General features: G+C 32.2%; 3 protein-coding genes across 3 annotated transcripts; 2 read left to right on the top strand and 1 right to left on the bottom strand.

Annotated features, from left to right (window-relative positions):
- Window positions 1-2,694: 2,694 nt before the first annotated feature.
- LOC129293565 (proline-rich receptor-like protein kinase PERK1) lies at window positions 2,695-6,483 on the top strand. Its single transcript, XM_054931595.1, has 8 exons — window positions 2,695-3,453; window positions 3,993-4,553; window positions 4,676-4,762; window positions 4,850-4,920; window positions 5,007-5,083; window positions 5,203-5,350; window positions 5,496-5,657; window positions 5,980-6,483. Exons 1-8 carry the CDS (start codon window positions 2,868-2,870, stop codon window positions 6,301-6,303), a joined length of 2,016 nt encoding a protein of 671 aa, XP_054787570.1. The 5' UTR covers window positions 2,695-2,867; the 3' UTR covers window positions 6,304-6,483.
- A 7,031-nt stretch (window positions 6,484-13,514) lies between these two features.
- LOC129292504 (chloroplast processing peptidase) lies at window positions 13,515-16,776 on the top strand. Its single transcript, XM_054930060.1, has 5 exons — window positions 13,515-14,120; window positions 14,807-14,944; window positions 15,695-15,781; window positions 16,207-16,274; window positions 16,372-16,776. Exons 1-5 carry the CDS (start codon window positions 13,641-13,643, stop codon window positions 16,505-16,507), a joined length of 909 nt encoding a protein of 302 aa, XP_054786035.1. The 5' UTR covers window positions 13,515-13,640; the 3' UTR covers window positions 16,508-16,776.
- A 700-nt stretch (window positions 16,777-17,476) lies between these two features.
- Window positions 17,477-19,886, bottom strand: LOC129293294 (uncharacterized). Its single transcript, XM_054931172.1, has 3 exons — window positions 19,050-19,886; window positions 18,264-18,449; window positions 17,477-18,129 (listed from the first exon to the last, which is right to left on the bottom strand). Exons 1-3 carry the CDS (start codon window positions 19,509-19,511, stop codon window positions 17,851-17,853), a joined length of 927 nt encoding a protein of 308 aa, XP_054787147.1. The 5' UTR covers window positions 19,512-19,886; the 3' UTR covers window positions 17,477-17,850.
- Between the last annotated feature and the right edge of the window lie 1,411 nt (window positions 19,887-21,297).

Below are 21,297 nucleotides of genomic sequence, written 5' to 3'. Positions count from 1 at the left end.
CTTTATTTTGAGCACCCCAAATTTTTTGGGGGTGTAATTATTTAACAATAATAATAAACTTAAAATATTCTAGTGACATTAAAAATAACTCTTTATAGCTTTAAAAACATGTAACGTGGTGCTTGGCTACCGAGAGAAAATAGGAAAAAAGTGAGAGGAAAAAAAAAGAGAGAAAAGTGTAATATGGGTGACAACCATAAAGTATCAGCACAAATTTATTCCTACAATTTTTTAAAGCTTATTTCAAAATATTTATTTATTTCTAGTATTTTGAAATTCATTTTTTAATTAAGAAGGAACAAAAAAGGGGCATGTTCTTCCGTACCAATTTTCTACCATGGTTCACGCAGCAAAGCATCCTACGTGGACTGACTTCTATATTTTAAATCTGAAGTATTATAGTACATAAAAAAATAATTCTAATAATTAATTACGTTCGCTTTCAGATTTATAAAATGCTCAACGGATGAATAGCCAACTGTAATGAGAATCAGAACATTACTTTTTTCTATTTGTCTTCTTTATGGCTTGTCTTGTTATTCACAAAGCCTTCAATTTCGTTTGAGGATAACCAATTTCATGGGTTTCAATTTTTTTCCATTTTCATTAACTAATAAATTCATAACCTCATCGCCTTCATTAATGCAATTCTGTACCACAACAACATTACATCCTATTGCATGAACCCACTACACCACATTATTCATACTCTATCTAATAAAATTACATCAATTTAATTAAATAAAAACTCATGTATCATTATTTTTAATAATTTTATTTTATAATAGAATATCTATTTAATTTTTTCATTTTCTTTCTTTACTATCATCAATGATAAAATTGATTTATATTTATAGTAATTTGAATGATATGTTTTTACTGAATAAAATCTGAATTACATAGTGCACCGGGTTTATGTAAGAATTTTTTTTATCAATATATGTTTTTATTAGATAGAATATAGATGATGTAGTAAACTGGACTCATGCAAGAATTTAGTCAAGTTAATTATAAATATTCTTTCAGGTGTTTCATCCAAATTATCAAAATATAATTATCTTGTAAACATTATTTGAAGTAGCAAAATTATTAAATTAAAATAAAAAAAGGAATGCGTGATTTGTGCGCAAATGAGAAATCTTCATTCCATTTTTAATTAATATTCCAACCACTTAGAATTAATGTGACAGATCAAGAGGAGAATATCACGAGAAGGCAATCGTATGCTTTGAGAATATTAATCATTGTGCAATTATTCTCAAGGTTTTATAAAAGAAAAAAAAAACTCTTAAAATGACAATGCTTGCCTGCCTTTTAAGACAAAAACCTGGATCTGATTTTTCTGCAATTTATATTCTTGAAAAAACCTTCATGATACGTATGAAATCAAATATTCACTTTCCATCAAATGATTTCATTTATGAGTTAACAAGCAACATAAATTTTAAATTATTACACAAATAATATATTGAATATTAACTTCCGTCAACTTTTAAATTTTGAGTATTTGAAACCTTGCCTTTAAATTTAATACAATGGCCCTTATTTTTAAAGTTTAAAATGAGTGCCACATTAATGTGTGATTAGGTCTCACAATTATAAAAGTGAACATTTCCTCCAACTTAATACGAGATTTCAAACGTTTGAAATTCAAAAGTTGAAAAAATCTTTTGCACATTTCATAAGTTCAAGATCCACAATGCTATTTGCGTAACATTTCAAGATCCACGATGCTATTTGCGTAACAATTTATAGTTTAAGATGCTTATTAACCTTTTATTTATTAAGTGAGAAATGGAAATCATATTGTTTTTAATGCAACAAGGATAAAAAAAATTCAGAATTCCAATATGAATTATATATTGCCAACAAAAATTCACCTGAATTAAACTCATACTCTTGAATTCAATATCATAAAGTATTTTTAAAATAATTATATATAAAAAATATAAAAAATTTTGAGTTTTTAAAGATGCAATTAGTAAAATTTTTCAAATTTTTTTTTGATTAGGGGTGTAGCTAATAAATTTTTTTAATTAAGAAGCCCAATTAAATAAAAATAAATATAAAAAATGTATGATTTTAAAAATAATTAACTAATTTATTAAGATGTACTTTAAGTAAAAATACTTTATAATACTGCACGAAAGGAGTAACTAATGAGATATCAGTTCAAGTCTTTGTCATATATGAGGGGATATAAATAATTAAAAAGTATTTTTGTGTGAATTAAGATCGTGGTTATAATGTAAGAATATGAATTATTTATAAATATTTCTCCAAGCTTTTTTTTTTCATTTCAAGATATGAATTTAAGTTTTTTAAGTTCATGAAACTTAATTTATCTAATTTTTTTTCATAAAAATTAAAAGCACACATAATTTCTTAAATTTGTTAACTATTACAATTGTGATATTTATCAGCAATTAAAATAGTAACAAGGTATAAAAAATTATTAAGGCATAAAATTAAAAAAAAAAAACTGCGTAGGGAAAAGAACAAGGGGCAAAAAAAAAAAAAAGAACCGTCGAGATGGACCAATGACCCAACAGACAAACAGAATGTGCGAATCCAAAACGACCACCGTAACTGCGTAAGAAACGCGGCTAGCTTCGCGTGGGTCCCACGTCACTGATCCCCGGATAATTAAAAAAAAGGGAAAAAAAAAAAAACAAACCAAAAGCATGGAGGTGTGAAACCGGAAACGCTCTCTTTCTGCTTTGCTACTTCCTTCCTTCTTCTCTCTCCAATCTCTCTCCCTCTCTCTGCGTCTCAACTTCACATAGGGTGAAAGAGACACAGTTTCGGCCAGTAATCGCGGGTTAAATTTTCAGTTTTGCTTTCGGATTCTTAGTTCTTCTTAAGCAATGTCAGCGACACCGTCCCCGGGAGCTGCTCCGGCGCCCACGTCGCCGCCAGCGCCGGCATCCAACGCTACCTCTCCTCCGCCCGCTGCTTCAGCTCCGCCACCGTCCACTCCTTCCGCGCCACCGCCAGCTACACCCCCTGCTCCACCGCCGGCGACTCCTTCGGCTTCTCCTCCACCCCCAGCTACGCCTTCTCTGAGCCCACCTTCTCCTTCCCCTCCGTCTTCTTCCACGCCGTCGACTTCGCCACCACCGGAATCTCCGGCGTCGCCTTCTCCACCGTCCAGTAGCAACTCTCCACCGAGTCCGCCGAGTCGGAGCTCGCCGCCGCCTCCGTCGAGCTCAAATTCGCCTTCGACTCCGAATCGAAGTCCCCCACCACCGTCGTCAAAAACGCCGCCGTCTCCGTCTTCTTCCTCGTCCTCGTCGAGTAATATATCAACTGGCGTTGTTGTCGCAATCGCTGTAGGGGCTGTGGCGATCCTTCTTGTATTAAGTATTCTCTGCGTTTGCTGTAGAAAGAAAAAGAGAAGACGCGATGAGGAATACTATGTGCCGCCGCCGGTACCTCCTCAGGGACCCAAAGGTGAGACCTTTTTTATATTTATATATTATGTAAAGTATATTTATTTGAATTCATTTTCTTCTTGATTCAGTTCGAATTAGGCAGGAATCAGAATTCCTCAGCTACTGCTATTTCTTTATGGTCACGCGCTTTGTTCAGTTCTTTCCTCAATTTTAAAACTGACCTTCGCATTGGTGTTCTCTTTCGGGATCTGATCATACCCCGTAAAATTAATCCCCAGCGTCCGAGGATTTAAATCGAATCTTTTGTCGTTTAACACAATCGCAGATTTTTACACTTCGATCAGTTTTAATATTAATGTTTCAGGCTTCAGCACGCATTTGGTTGAGTTCATACTTACTCATAAATCATAATACAGCTTACGGCTATATAAAGATAACTATATCTGTTCATCTGCGCGGTGATTTAGTTGAGTTTATTTTCTGATGAGAATTCATTGTTATTATGAAGAAATGACTTCTGTTTCATCCTGCTTTCGCTACATTTTTGTCTGATGATGTTTATGATTGATTGCATACCAATTTTTTCACGATTGCCAGTTGATCCATATGGTGGCCCACAGCGTCAATGGCAACACAATGCTCCCCCTCCTTCAGATCATATGGTCTCAGTAATGCCAAAGCCATCGCCCCCGCCACCACCAGTTGCATCACGGCCTGCCCAGTTACCCGTTTATGCTCCTCCACCGCCACCACCAGCTTTCATAAGCAGCAGTGGTGGGTCTGGCTCTAACTATTCAGGCAGTGAAAACATTCTCCCGCCTCCTTCTCCTGGCTTTGCACTGGGTTTCTCGAAGAGTACATTTACATATGAGGAGCTAGCCCGAGCAACAGATGGCTTCTCTGATGCCAACCTCCTTGGACAAGGTGGATTTGGTTACGTGCATAGAGGCATTCTTCCGAATGGAAAGGAGGTGGCTGTGAAGCAGCTAAAGGCTGGAAGTGGCCAGGGGGAGCGTGAGTTTCAAGCTGAAGTTGAGATCATTAGTCGGGTTCATCACAAACATCTTGTTTCTCTGGTTGGATACTGCATTACTGGAACAAAGAGGTTGCTTGTTTATGAATTTGTTCCCAACAATACATTGGAGTTTCACTTGCACGGTACATCTCATTTCCCTTTCTGTGGGAAAAACCCTTTTTAAGCTGAAATTGAGCTGCAAGTACTTCTGTTTTGTGGCATAGTGACTTTGGCAGCTGGTATCTGATGGGTGTTTGAACTGCAGGAAAAGGGAGGCCTACCATGGACTGGCCCACAAGACTAAAAATTGCTTTAGGATCAGCAAAAGGACTGGCTTATCTTCATGAGGATTGTATGTGCTATGCATTTGACTTTAATTTCATCAGCAGAAACTGAATCATCTCAATTTTAATGTTAATTGGAATATCTGTGTGTACAGGTCATCCTAAGATCATCCATCGTGATATCAAAGCTTCTAACATACTCTTGGATTTTAAGTTTGAAGCAAAGGTATGTTTTTTCATGTTTCTTTTTTTGATCCTAACTTTATTTACTGGGGCTTATGTGTTCTATGGTTTGTTGTTTTATGTTGGCAGGTGGCAGATTTTGGACTTGCAAAGTTTACATCTGATGTTAATACTCATGTTTCCACTCGAGTGATGGGGACATTTGGGTAAGACAACTTCTTTCTTTCTTCCCAAGAACCTCAAGAGAAAAAAATAGATAAATAAGCTATTTGTTTGCATCTGTTATTTGGCATTGTTTCAAGCTCTCACTACTTGCTGCTTGCAGTTATCTGGCTCCAGAATATGCTTCTAGTGGGAAACTCACGGACAAATCAGATGTTTTCTCCTTTGGAGTTATGCTTTTGGAGTTAATTACTGGACGCCGACCAGTTGATTCAAGTCAAACTTTTATGGAGGATAGTTTGGTAGACTGGGTAAGCTGAGTACAGCCTCTATAATCTGGGCCTAAGTTTATAAATTTGCAATCATAAACTCATAGTCAACAAGAAAGGTTTTTCCTGTTCTTTTCTTCATCTAAGGGCCATGGAATAGCCTTTAACTGTATCTTTGTCATCGCAGGCAAGGCCTGTACTTACTCGTGCTTTGGAAGATGAAAATTTCGATTCTGTGGTTGATCCAAGGCTCCAACATGAATATGACCTCAATGAGATGGCTCGTATGGTGGCATGCGCTGCAGCTTGCATACGCCATTCAGCAAAACGCAGGCCAAGGATGAGCCAGGTAATTTGACCAGGTTTTTTTTTTCCCTAATGATTTTTCATGTGTTAGCATGTCAACCCAATTTTTGATTGACTTATATATAGTGCAATTTTGTGTGGAAAAGCAAGCTGTGTTTTTCTATAGGCACTACTTTGGTATCTATCATCCTACTCTTCTACATAGCTTGTCATTAAGCGTTTCGCTGGAAAATTTTCTACATAATATTGACTCCCGCTGTAGTGTAATTTCATCAAGCTTCTATCTCAACGTCTGTTATTTGTTCGTATTACTGTCTGTTACATGCAAGAATGCTTCTCGTGTGTCTGACTCGAAATCATCACAGGTTGTTCGCGCTCTAGAAGGAGATGTGTCTCTAGCAGACCTTAACGAGGGCATTAAGCCGGGCCATAGCTCTGTCTACAGCTCTCATGGAAGTTCAGATTATGACACAGCTCAATACAAGGAGGACATGAAAAAGTTCAGAAAAGTGGCGTATGGAGGAGGAACCAATGAGTATGGTGCCAGCAGTGAATACAGCGGACCACCCACGAGTGAGTATGGGTTGTACCCTTCTGGCTCAAGCAGTGAAGGCCAGAGTCGCCAGACAACGAGGGAAATGGAAATGAGAAAGATGAAGAACAGCCAAGGTTTCAGTGGAAATTCGTAACAACTATTCCGTTTAACTTGTATAAAATCATCTATATCTTCCTTTTTATACTCCTGTCAGTCTCACTTTGGTTTCTTGACTGACATTCTGAGTGAGTTAACTTGTTTTTTTTTTTTTAAAAAATTGTATCCGTAAGGTTTTTAATTATAAATCAAATAAAACAGAAGTTCCATTTTTTCATTTGTTTGTTTGGCTGTTGTTCAACTGTCATTATTGCTGGTTGTTGGAATTGTGGGTAGGGTTGGTGTTGTTAGCCTGTTGATTTCAAACATTTCACATGGGGCAAGTTTCCTAGATCTTGTCAATCCCAAACAAATTAATAGTATCACCATTCCCTTCTGATTTGTAAGAAAACAATGATTTCTCTCCTGATCTGGCCCGAAAAATAATAGCTACATTTTCAGTCCTCAACGGTGACAGTATCGGAAAATAACTTTGCAGCAGAAGCTATTTCTTGCAAATGCTTGAGGCGTAGTAGATTAGATGTGTGTGATCTCTGGCTCATTACGCCATGTTGACTTTGTACCTCCTTGGATGCTAAAATGTAGTAAATGAAGAGGAAGGTATGCCCTTTTCAGAGGGACAGAAATGGTTAAGTATTTAGCCACAGGCATAGAATCATTGAAAAGGGACGAGACAGTCCAGGTTTGACGAGGGACAAAAGTGCCACGCCATATTAGAGGCACATGCCATTCTGCATAAAGAAAGTAAAAAGTGGACTTCAAGTTGAACACTATGCTACCAAATGCTTCTAGGGTAGATGACCTGTAAAGTAGGTTGGCCTGCACATGGACGTGGCGTGGTCACCTATGGAGCTCAGTGTCAAGTAATTTTTAAATGCTCATAACGAGTAACATGCGTAGACATACCCATGTATGCGTGTGTGATAAAATTGGAGTTTTAAATTGGAATTGAATGAATGTCAGGAGATATCATTGAAGCAAAACAACTATAGAAGGCAGAAGAGCTGCTTTAGAAGCTGTGGTGATCTCATGTTGCTACTTAAGTACTCTCTCCTGTTACTATTATAGAATGCTTTTTAGAAAATTTATCAATCCTTAATATAGGTAATATAGAGGATTATTAATTAACATTCTTTAATTTTACCCCTATTACAAATTTCTAAAATGAGAAGTTAACTCTAATTTATTGCTTTATATTGCTTCTTGAATGTTGAGTTAATTGCCTGAAGTAGTTGAAATTGACTTATAATAAAAATTGAAAAGAATACTCTCTTCCAAATAAATTATTCATTGGAAAATAGAAGGCATAATTTTTTAAATTCTTCTTCTTTTTTATTGTGCACAGGTGTCTTCTAATTGGAGGCTAGCTTGTTCAATGCACAGTCGGGCCAGTAAATATGAGCAACTTTCAAAGTGGGGATTCAAACTTTATCTTGTGATTTCTTGAATTCTATTGGATGGCATTTGCATGTTAAAGAACGGACCAAATTGGCAAAAACTTTCTACGGTTCTTTTTAAGCCATCAATTATTCAATAACATTGTTGAAGAACGAAACCACTGGGCCTGGAAAGTCCCATTTAGACATGGTACAAAATTTAACAACATTGCGTAGTTCTTTGGGCCTTCTGGGCCCAATGCACCCTTAGCTATGTAACTTGGGTTTTCAGCATCTACTTGAGACTATTAGTTCTCATAAAAGGCCTTATTCATCCTAAGATTTGATTCTAGAGACAAGGACTTAAATAAAAGGTGGTATATTTATAATTTTTTTAGCAACATGTAATGTATAAAAGTTTTACCAAGTACCAAAGAGGTGATTTAGTTAAGTGGAAACTGGACAGGATTCAATTACCCTTGAGCAAGTTGATCCAGGGTGTGACTGAAAAAGTCACAATAAAAAAACTACTTCTTATAATTGGATTTGGTAATACTTAAATCTAATTCGGTGGTATTGGATTTCATGTAACTATTACAAAAATTTATATCATGCAGTTCTAAAAATATTTTTAACTTATGGTCACTCATTATATTATTTTTGCAAAAACTATATTTATTCCTTGTGCAATGTACATGACATTTTAAAACTTAAAAGATAAAAATAAGATAGAACTATACCAATTTAAAAACAATAACTTATTTGAGTGTATGTAAAATTTTTTTATTTTATGTAAATTAAAATTTATTCTATTTTAAATTTTTTTGTTCATACATATTAAAAATATAAATAATAAATTTTAAAAAATATAAATAATAAATTATTTTATTTAAAAATGTGTTATTTTTGTATAAATTAAAATCTAAATAACAATTTTTATCTTGAAATATATTGCCCTTATACAAATGAAACAAATTAAATAAACAATTTTAAAAATGAAACATGTAGTATAATAAACCATATACTATTATTTTTGTCATCATATTATTTATAAATTACAATTATAGTCAAAACTAAAAATAGATAAAAAAATATTTTTTCATGAAATAATGATTTTAAATTAAGCAAATAACATAATCCATATTGATATTATAGCACTATTTATGCGGCATATGCATGCCTATGACAAGAAAAACAATGATTAGAAGTTTTTAGAGGCTTTTGCATATATAGTTCATTTTATAGAACCAAACCTAATAAGTAGCCTTACTTTTGTTGAGCTTTATATGACAAAATTATCCACTTTGCAAATAATAAGACCTTCTTTTAAATACTTTTTTTTTTGGATAAAAACTTTCTTTCAAACACTTGAAGATGGAAGAGACTTTTATTTGACTTTCTTTTGAAAAAAAAATGATGAGATTAAGCATTTTCATATTTACAAAATTAAATAGTATTGATAAGTTTTCATTAATATAGTTTATCAGTGATATACAATTGTATATTATTGATATACTATTGTGGATCAGAAACAAAAAAAAATATAATCATTTGCCTAAAACAAATCAAGTATAAGTCGTAAAAAATTCTGGATATATATTAACTTATCACAAAAAATTAAATACTTAAACTAATAAATTTTATTTTTTATCATAAGAAATGACAAGATTAAGCATCCCCATATTTACAAGATTAAGTGGCATTAATAAGTTTTCATTGATATGATTTATTACTGATATATAATTGTATATTATTGATATACTATTGTGGATTAAGAACATGAACAAATATAATTATTTGTCCAAAATAAATCAAACACAAGTTGTAAAAAATTTTGAACATTTTAACTTATCATAGAAAATCAAATACTTACATGCAATGAAAGTCCTAGGTTTACATTCATCTTTGTGTAGGGAACCCTATTAGTGAGACTTGTTTGTAGATGCACAAAATTGAACTATTCATAGGGGCGTTTCTTACAGAAGAGTGCTCTTGTTAGAATAACAAGAAAGCAATTTGTGAATATCACATTAATTCCTCCACCCACCAAAAAAGGAAAGAAATTATTATGAAAGGGGGATAGATATGATGGACGTGTGTGTAGAAATTTAATTTCGTTAGTTAAAGGTTAAAATTATTTAGTTAGCTATAAGAGTTATATTCGTGAATCAATTTATATAAAAAATTTTAATAATATATTTGTATTGTGGATAAAAAAATCACTTCTAATTGACTTTGTAAATAGGCCATATTCAAAATATTCAAGAACATGGTTCATAATTTATGGGAACTATATTTTTCATGATCATTGAGCCAATTTAGTCAAGTTTATAATGTGCACTATAGAAGATAAGTTCATTAACATTATATAATTAATTCAAAAATATATAATTACTATAATGCTTCCTATGGGATTTCAAGTCATATTTCTACTTTTATATATTAAAAATAAACAATATATTTTCTACCTCATGCACATTAAAAATATAAACAATAACTTATTTCATTCCCACACAAATTATTTTATAATTTATTATCTTATGCATTTAACAAATATAAAGAACAATTTATTTTTCAAGAATTTATTATTCCCGCGTAAATTAAAATTAATGCTTGTTCTATCTTATAATTAAATCTAATATATTATTACCCAAAAATAATAAAATTAAAACCTATTCTATCTTATAATTTTTTAATTTTAAAGTTTCAAATTTATGTGTTATATATACATAAATTAAAAATTTTACAAAAATAACATATTCTAATTTAGAATTTACTATGCCCTGTATGTATTAGAAATATATACAACAACTTATTCCATTTTTAAATTTTTTATCCCATGCACATTAAAAATATAAATAATATGCCACGTGAATATTAAAAAATATATAGAATTTATTATACCCATAAATTAAAAATATAAAAAAATTTATTATTCTAGAATGTGTGTTTTCCCATGTAAATTAAAATTAAAATTTTTTATCTTAAACATATGAAAATACAAACAATAGATTATTTTATAATTTTTGATTTAAATTTATATTTTACTCTATAATTTATCATGCATATAAAAAATGCAAGAAACAAATTAGTTAATTTAAAAAATGTTATTTTAGGTAAATTAAATTTTAGAAAAAAAATTAGTGGGTTGCATATTTACTTCTTTTTTACACTTTTATCTAATATTAAAATCAATTTCAGCCCCATTTTTAGATAAATTTTAATTTTTAGCCCCATTTTTAGGTTTCTTGTGAATAATGTGTTGGGAAATTTTGAAATCAAGTTAAAAAAATAATTTTTTACTAACTTCGAGCCCCGATAATTAATCTAAGAAGAAAATTTTTCCTCCAACAAATATTATTAGTTCTATCATGGTTTGCTATGCATAAATTAAAATCTGAGCAAAAATTTCTATTTTGTAATATGTTATCCTTATGCACATTAAAAGAATATACAATTTTCAATTCCTCACATCCTACAAAATATAATTAGCTTACTTTCTCTTAAAATTTGTTGGCCCATGCATTGCGAAAAAGAAATAAAACATGTATTGTAATAAATCATATACTATAATTTATGTCATAATAATATAGCTAAAGTCTACTTACATAAGATTTTCATTTTATAAATTATTTTTTTAGTCCTATAACCGTAACACCTTAGGTTTATTAACAAAAAAAATTCATACATTAAACTCTTAAATATTAACAAAATTGACATGTTAAGTTTAATTTTTTTAAAATAAGAATGATTAATATAAAAATAATTATTTAAACCTAATGATGTTAGGATTAGATGACTAAAAAAGTACTTTACAAAATTAAAAGAACAAAATCAAACTTTATATGAAGTTTAAAAATAAAAATATTCTCTCCTTTAAAAAATGTAAGATATTTTTAATTAAATATTATTTTTATAAAATAATTACTTATCTTTAAATTAACACTATCTTTTCATATTTATTCTCATTTAACAGGAATATTTATTTTAAAATAAATATAAAATGATTTCTTTATTATAGGTCCTTTTAAAAAAAGCACATTAATTATATCTTCAAACATTAAAAATGCCTGATGTTTTTTAACATTTAACTTTTTAAAAAATATCTTATATTTTTAAATGGAGAGTATGCTTTAATCTAAAATTATTTATATATAATAATGATTTTAAATTAAGAAAATAAAATATTTGAAACTGTAGTACTATTTATAAATAGTATATAAGAGTAGTATTTATGAATAATAATGATTTTAAATTAAGCAAATAATATAATCGATATTATAGTAGTATTTATAAAAAATATATAAGAGAAGTTTAGGAGGGGTAACATGAAAATAAATTTATCAACATAAATTATTTTATAATTTTTTACATATGCGTGTATGACAAATATAATAAATAATTTGCATCACATGTGTTTTCCCATGTAAATTAAAATTTAAATAACAACATATTCTATTTTATAATTTTTCATTTTGAAATAATATTTTATTTTAAAATTTAAAATTTAAAATTTACATATTACCTATACATAAAATAAACTTTAAGCTTGTTTTGTTTTAAAATTTTTTTACACATGCACATATTGAAAACATAAATAAGATACCCATGCATAGTGTGCATATATAAATTTCTCACTTGTGTATATTAAAAAAATGAAAAATAATTTATTATTTAAGATATTATTATTTGTATTCAAAACATAAATAATAAATAATATCTCATATTTATTATTTTTAATATGAATATCATATTAACCAACATTTTTTTATCATGAATCCCACACTTTAATTTGTGAGTCTCACGTGATCTTAAACTTGCAAAAAAAAAAAAAAAAGATTTTGCATTGCTCGCCCAACTTTGGATGAACAGTACAAATATTATATTATATAATATAAAAAAAATACTATAAGATTGGAAGAACAGTAACAAATAATTATATTATGTAATATGTGTGTGTATAAATAATATAAGAATAAGAACAAGTATAAGATATATAATCCACCCCCCTTTTTATATCCTTCCATTGACATGAAAATAGTGCTCCCATTCACTGTTTTTTTTTTTTTGTTTTTTGTTTTTGGGCCACCCCATTCACCAACTTTTAGTCACCGTTATGAACTTGCTTTCATTTCATTGTGTTTTTCTTCCACGCATCTTCTGTTACAAATTTAAACCGCTCATGTTAAATTATAGGAGAATAGCAGTGAAGAAAAATAGGAGCGAGGTTCAAAAAAATTGAAAGTTTATTTATGCACAATTAAATAATTATTTTTTCTCTCTTCTGCAGGTCTTAATTGCCATTCTCTTTTAAATTTTAACAATGAAAATTAATCTATATTTTTTAAAATTATCAAATCTAAAACATAAAATCTAGTTTAACCATTTTGATTTGTAATGTTTCCTCCATTGCAGCCAGCGAACTCTACACAAGCATGCTCTATTGTGGAGCTTTAAATGGGATCCATGATCTATCACAATTGGAATGCAAGCTTGCAACATGCAAGTGCAACTCATGTTTTTTTTTTTTTTTTAAGTACAAACTGTCAAACTAGTTATTATTATTATTTTTTTTTGAGACCACCTCTGCATTCCATTGGAGGAATATTGGACTGATGAAGATGATTCTGATCACTTTCTCACATATTTCCTTTTTCATTTTGCACAACGATTTATCTTTGATTTTGAGAAGATATGCATAAAAATAGTGGTCTAACTTGCAATGCAAGCCAAGTAACTGTGTGTTTCTCGAGGAATCAAATTTTGTGCTTTGCTTCCATGGCTCGAGAAACAAAAAACTTGTGTTGATTGAATTGAATATCCTCATAAATCTATCACAGTGAGATTATTTTAAGATCATATTTGTAGTTTTAAGCACAAGCGGGGGCCACAGCTGAGACGCCATTCTGATTGGGATATGAGGATGTTGGATCATGACAGAAGCTGAAGATATTCATATCACAGCTAAATCCCAATTTTCTACTCAGGGCTAGCAGAGATGCCGTCTTTCAATATCCTTCCTCCATTGTCGTCGCTTCAAAACCCTACTTGGGACCCAATTCACTTCTTCAGACCTATTAGCCCCTTCAATTTCCACCCACGTTCCATAACCCTAACTAACGGTTTTTGCTTGAGAGTCCAGAACTGCAGACCCCATTGCCGGAAGATTAATTGCAATGCTTTGAAGGATTCCGGCGAAGAAACTAAGGTTGTTTTGGACTCCGGGGGCGGCGATGATGGCGGAGGGAGTGATGGTAACGGCGGTGATGGTGGCGGTGATAGGGACGCGCAGAAAAAAGATGAGTCTCCGGGGCCTTTGCCAGATTGGTTAAATTTCACTTCTGATGATGCAAAGACCGTCTTTGCGGCACTGGCAATCTCGCTTGCGTTTCGGTCTTTTGTGGCCGAGCCGAGGTATATTCCTTCGTTGTCAATGTATCCTACATTTGATGTTGGAGATCGAATTGTTGCAGAAAAGGTAGTTTAATGCTTCTTCTTCTTCTATATTTCTTGTTAAGCTTTCTTTGATTTTCATGTGGGTTTGATAAACATATAAATAAATAGGTTAGTGTTGTTTCTATCCTAAGGTTAAATTTGAGTACACATTTGAGGAAGAACTATTTTGATAATAAAGCTTTGTTAGATTTGACAATGAAAAAGAACCCAAGTTGGTGAGTAACCTTAGTAGGTGAGGCTGAAGGCAGGCGGAACATAGTTGATTTTGAAGATAGTAATAGCCTATCATTTTCTTGGAGTGTTTAAGTATTCTGTTTAATTAGAGGGAACATGTTGAACCAGATCTTTTAACAATATATCCAAAGGCTTGGTTGTTGAGAGCACAGTATTATTGTGCAATCCATATAACTGATCTCACTAGGTGGGATAAGAGTTGTTGTTGTTTAAGTATTCTATGTTTTAGTGAGTATCTGAGACTGCGTTCTTGACTTGAGTGATAGGCATATGTGAAGATTTCAACTTCCAGATCCACCTTTGTAGTTAATAGTGATTTTAGTTTTTACTTCCAGAAGTTTGCATTACATTTATTTTAGAGTAACGCTAGCTCTATAAAACCAGAAAAGTCTCAATTCTGACTTTGATTTCACCATCCAACTAGCCTTTCTGTTGAGATATGTTCATTTAGAAGATATATATTCATTGTTTCAGGTTTCATACTATTTTAGAAAGCCTTGCACGAACGACATAGTAATATTTAAAAGCCCACCAGTCCTTCAGGAAGTTGGGTACACCGATGATGATGTCTTCATAAAACGAGTGGTTGCAAAGGAAGGTGATATTGTGGAGGTAGGATTTTTGATACCCACATTTCATATGTCGTTTTTCTCTCGTCCTTGTTAAAATTCTGGGTCAGAGTTGTAACTCTAAATTGTTCCATTTCCTGATAGCAATGACAATTGTAAAACCTCTGGGAAATAAACCAAGTCAACTTAGTCTAGCAAACCTATTTTAACTAAACCTCAACAGAGACCAGAGGAAATTCAAAATTCATACCATACTTTCAAAAACACCTTTTATTCTACAAAAGAGTTTGGCAAAAATCTGGAAAACCTCTTCTAAAATACTGATGTTTCTCAATCTGTACAGTAGTCTCGATCCAATAGCTAACACTACTTCCAAGGAAAAGAAAGAAAAAAATTCTGGTCCTTACATTACAGTTACATTACAACTTGTGCTTTTGTTATTGTCTTGCACTGTGGATAACTATTACACACACTTGCCAAAATTCACAAGTAACAACAAAACGAATTGCAAATCTTGTTTTTGGTTCAAAACTCTGAATAAATCTATTTCGTATGGGTACATATGCAGAATTGGCATATTGTTGTTTGACAAGCTTTTTCACTAAGGCTCCAAAGTTGCTGTAGCTACTGAGTAATGAGCCATGCCTGTCTATTGAATGAATTGGATGATTGTGTTGAGGGCTGCCCACTTTTCCCCAGTCACTGACGCTTTCACATCTCTCTTGTTGCTTTAGTTTTCTGTGTTTGATTTAGTTCTTTGGTCTCTTAAACGAGAGCAATCTTATGATTTCAGGTTCGTAAAGGGCATCTTATAGTTAATGGGGTTGAAAGGAATGAAAAGTTCGTCCTTGAACCACCTTCTTATAACATGACACCTACAGTAAGTGTTTCCTGTTTGCACTGTACCTCTATTCTCCTCCTCCTCCTCTCAGATGTGGTCCTTGAAGGAAGTTCATAAATCTAATACCCAATTTTTACATGACTGTATTACATATTAAGGTATAGATTACAATATATAAACTCCAAGAAATGAAGGCTAAGATAACTCAGGGTAACCATTTCAGGCCATGTCATTTGGCCTTTTGATAATTGTCACGGCCTAGTTGAATTTGGGACAGGGCATGACCTGCAGCAAATATTAGGAAAGAAAGAAGTGGGGATTTGTAGTTTCATGGGGTTGACAACATTTTCCTCAATCCTTCTTGAGAAGATTAGGCTAAAGGGTTAGGATTAGTTTCAGAATCTTAATTAATAGCAAATGATATATTGATAACCCATTTAGTCTAATAATATCTTGTTTTGAAGCGTGTGCCGGAGAACTATGTTTTTGTGATGGGAGACAATCGTAATAACAGCTATGATTCGCATGTGTGGTATGCGTTTCAAATTCAAAATCTCAGATTCATCATTTTAAACATCCTGGATTTTGCTACAATATCTTGATGCCACGTCATGAATATGATTATTCAGGGGTCCTCTGCCAGCCAAGAACATCATAGGAAGATCAGTTTTTCGGTATTGGCCACCAAATAGGATTGGCAGCACAGTTTCTGAAGAGAGTTGCCCTGTTGAAAATAACCAGGGGACTAGTCTAGCTTCGCAATAGAATTTCTTCATCTCATCCCAACAATTTAAAGGGATGCTTCTCTGTGAACTGTAAGATAATTTTAGCCAATGTTGTTGCATTCCCATTATTCATTGATTCTGTAAAAGGAATAGGACACTCGGGCAATTTTTGGTGGCCCTTCTTGGTTCATGTAATATTCTATAGACACAGAATTTTAGGCACAGAGGTGGTTAGTACATTTCTCCTAATGACTATGTTCGACTTTTTCTTTAACATTATGCAGTTTTACTGTTTGTTAGGCAGAAAAATATTTTTTTTTTTCCAAAAAAGAAAAGAGAAATGTATATATCTTATTTTCTTCGCAGATGTATTTCTCATTTTTTTTTAAAATACTTTTTCGTTTAGCAAACATTGCCTTGAGTTTTGCAAAATATGATAGCACAGTAGGTTGCAGATATACTGCTTAAAATTGGGTTTGACTTGGCAAGAGAATGCTCAGGAATGAAGGTGGCCACTGGCGACTGGCCAGTAATTGATTTCAGCTTGACAATATTTTTGTTCGCACTGGAGATGTGTTTTGCTCTCTATCTTAATTTATAAGTTAACTTTAAAAAAATTATTATCCAAAAATATAAAATAATTTGAGAAAATGAAAGTTTTATTAATTATATTTTTCACTATCATCCTTCAAATGAAAATAAAATTGAAATAATATTATAGTGTAATGATTAAGTATATAAAGATATTTTTAAAGATTTATAATTTTGTTTTGAAAAAAATTATAAAGTATCGTGATTGAATTTTATTAACAAGCCAAATAATTTGAGATCGCAAGAGCACGCAATTGTGTCCAAGGAAGAAAAAAAAAAAACTCAAACTTTGACTCTGTGACACAAATTTAGTCATACATGGGAAAGTGTTTTGTTAAAGCCCCCAATCCTGAGGCCCAAAAGATACAGTAGGAAACAAATCATTCTCAGATATATGATGACAGACCCAAGAACCTAATGAAAAGGAATCCCATTAAAAAACAGTATGAATTAATTTAATATTTATATATCCGCTGACCATAACCCAAAAAACAAACATAAACATGTCTAGAAACATTACACAACAAACATATCTATGTTGCTAGAAATAGCAGCTTAAAAAACAGGGCAGCTTATTCCAAGGTGCAAGAGAAAGGTCAATGAAGGACTAATTATCCCCTTCAAGATTTTATCCATCCCATTTCCCATTAAAAAGCGACACTACTAAAGCTTCTATAATAAGATCGCAAGTCTTAAATAACAACCATTTCCTAGTAAATCTTTCTCCCGTCTAGCAGTTAATTTCAAGCTCGCTGAATGACTTGAAATAGCTACCAGGTTGCAGCTAGACCATCAGTCATAAGTACAAGCATTCTCTTTAGGTTTTATGGGTTTGTTGCTGTGAGGAGTGATGGTAAACAAACAAGTGACATGCTTTTGATGTTTTGACCTCACCAACTTCCCGACGACATTACCTCTCGACTTAACATTGAAATCTAGCTTCACTGGAACTCCTCCGTTGTCAATTGAAGCAGCTAAGCTTGCTCCAGCACCATACATAGGAACCCTGCTTCTCTGTAGGTTGACAGACACTGTATTGTGGGTTTTTCTTCCCTGATAGGATTTCTTCAACTGCGGCAAAATGAATATGAGCATTGAATTACAGAGTAGTGGTAATCAATATGCAAAAATTCTCTTTTGTTTTTCATTTTAGTCAAGCCAAACTTTCTAGATTGAAAAGTTATGGTCACTGTTAAAAATCTCACCTCACCAGTTGCAACTGCAATCTCAGAGTACATGAGATTCACTGCCTTGGAGCTTACGTGAATGCCAAAAAATGTTGCCGGGTTATATACGCTCATTTTCACTGAGCAGTTCGTTGTCAGCATCTTGGTTGGAACTCCTGTAGAATCTGATCCTTCTCCTAAGTAGAAGCTATGTACTGTCAAACTCTGGAAGAAGTGAATCATTTCCATTAGATCCCCAAGTATTTCTTTATATATATATATATATATAAGAACAGAGAAAAGGAATTCAAACATTAAGAAGGGATAGATAGGAATTGGAAGTACAATTGACATTTTAAAAATTTGTCCGTAAATGGAATTCCCAGTAGTTTGAGTTGTTCTGTAACTCTATCAAAGCTATATGTGAGTTCCCAGTACCCAAATAAAACCACCCAGTCCTCATCTTTGCAACCTCAGACAAAATAATAATAAACAACAAAGATAAAACTATCCAAGTTTCTCACTATTCATTTGAATTTATCACTCACATGTAAGCAGAGATCATCAATTAAATCTAGAGACCGATCCTTTCTCACTCCACATGAGGGCATGAATAAAATTTCATTTTTTATATATATGTCAGTCCTGAATCTAAGGGAGTCATGAGCCCCTCTCATCCATCAAGGAAAGAATATTCCCCTCAACAACATTCGCAGTGGCTACATATAAAAATCATGAAAAGATCTGTCCGTCAGCTTAACAAAATAAAAAAATTATATTATCCCAATTAAATAAGAGTTGGTGAAGCGTCCCCCATGCCCGTACCTTGACACTCAGCTGAGGCTTGTAAGGCCTGCTAACTCCCCAGATGATGAGACAGAACACAGAGAAGATCACAACAAACCCTAGCACAGCAAGTGAAGCTTGAATCCTTCTCAACGATCCTACACTATCGTGATAATAACCATCATAATTCCCTTCTTCTTCGATCACTTTGCACTCAGGCCACCCTTTATCGTCCCGTTTCCGATTCACTTTCTTTCCCCAGGAAGAATTGTACGTACCGGAAATCCTACTAGAAGAGGAGGCACGGGAATGGTGACCATAAGATTGATGCAAAGGGGACTCCGTGGGACTGTTGCAAGCAGGAGTTGGTTGCATTGAGGAAGATTTGTCGCCATCGTGAGAATCCCTAGAGGGGCTTTGCACGTAGTACGCAGGTCGCTTGGGAGATCTCGGAGACGATGGATCGAAACTAGTGACATCGGAATCAGACTTGGTGTGCATCGTTTAATTCTCGAATTGAATGAAATCAAAAGATTTTTTTTGTCTATTGAATGCTTCGAAATTGCAATGGCCGAGTAATTTAACAAAAAAAAAAAAAATCACATGCAAGCTGAAAACGAATGCGCGATTCAGTGAAAGGAAAAGCGAAAAGGTTATGATCAAGTAACTACGAGAAAGATGTGAAGAAAGTAAATAGCAAAGTAAATGACAATTGACAAGGAAAAATTCGGCTCACTCTGTCGCAATAAACTGCAAGGATTTCTCAGTTCCGTTTGACAGACAGACTGCGGATAGTTATGGATCACAGTGACAAGGATGGAGGCACTGTGCCTTAGGTCTCTCTCTCTCTCTCTCTCTCTCTCTCTCTCTCTCTCTCTCTGTTTTTTTTTTTTTTTAATAAAGGAAAGTCGAAACAGCTTCAGAGTGTTGAGTGTACCTTCAAGTTCATTTTTAAAAGGTGAAAATAGCCCGTAATTGCAATAGAATCCATGAATTTGTTTTAATGGATGTAACAGTCTCTACTCCATTAAATTTGGTTGATATCGGTTAACTTTAATTATAAAAAAAAAAAGAAGTAAAGAGATTGGAAAAAGTAAGATAAGGTGATTTGGGTTAAGTTTAATAGTGGCTTGAAAAATCTAAAGACTAGATTTGAGAATTTAAAAAATTTATTTATTTTGGGTTTAGCATGAAGAATTTTGTGCCAAACTCAAACTTGAATGGATTTAATTCAAATTATTATTATTATTATTATTATTATTATTATTAAAATTAGATAAAAATTAAAAATCTTAGTTTTTTAAAATAAAAAATGAAATCGACCAAAAAACAATATTTAATAATTTTGATACTTGGATAAGCCCATATAATCTCAAAAACTTGAATTTTAGAGCCAGGCTTAATCATATAGTCTCTTTTATAAAGTTAATGAATACTTATAGACAATCATGGACTTAAGGATAATAGAAGCTTTTGTAAAAAAAAAAAAAATTTATAGATATCTTTGCACCTTATGTTTACTTTTTTTTATTTATTTTTTAACAGTCAACATAAATAGACGTTTGTCAAATTTAATGAAATATGAATTGTTGCATTTATTATAATAAGTTTATAGATATTCTTACACCTTTATTTACTTAAAGATAGTGAGTGCTCATGAAAAAAAAATTATTGGATAATTTTGCTTTTCAACCAATAGTTTAATTTCATGCAAGTTTTTCTCTCCGTAGCTGAGAGGGCATGGCTTTAATCATGTTTATAATCTTGTGAATGTGTGCTCCTCTAATTTTAAAAAAAGAATTCGCTTGGCCACGTTTGCTTTAAAGTTTAGAGTGATTTTTTTTAATCAAATCTAAAGTTTAGGTAAATTGAGTTTTAAGAGCTCATTAAGACTAAGCACGCCTGCAAACTTAAAATGTTTATAAAGATATTTATAGATTGACTTGGTTTAGAGTGATTTTTTTAATAAAAATTTAGGCTTCACAAAAAACGTGAGAGAAAAAAAATTCTAAAATGAGATGAAAAAAGAAATAGAGATTGAAAATTTTGACTAAGAATTTTCAAATTTCCAACCTTTGTTAGTCTTCCCTTGGTCAAAAGTTAATTTATTAAAAGTTCATATGATAAAAATTAATTTAATAAAAGTAAGTTGTTGTAATGAAATTTGTATTTAGATATATTTTTTAAAAAAATTAATTTAGTAAACTGAAAATTATTTAGATTATATATAATAAAAATTTTTTTTGAATATATTATTGCCAACATGAACATTGATTTTTATTATTTT

This window comes from Prosopis cineraria, unplaced genomic scaffold (assembly GCF_029017545.1).
Source record: "Prosopis cineraria cultivar Desert tree isolate PC_DT_omini unplaced genomic scaffold, ASM2901754v1 PC14, whole genome shotgun sequence".
In the NCBI taxonomy this organism is placed as follows: Eukaryota; Viridiplantae; Streptophyta; class Magnoliopsida; order Fabales; family Fabaceae; genus Prosopis; species Prosopis cineraria.
Note: the sequence above shows the minus strand (reverse complement) of the source record. Positions and strands in the feature narration are given on the sequence as shown.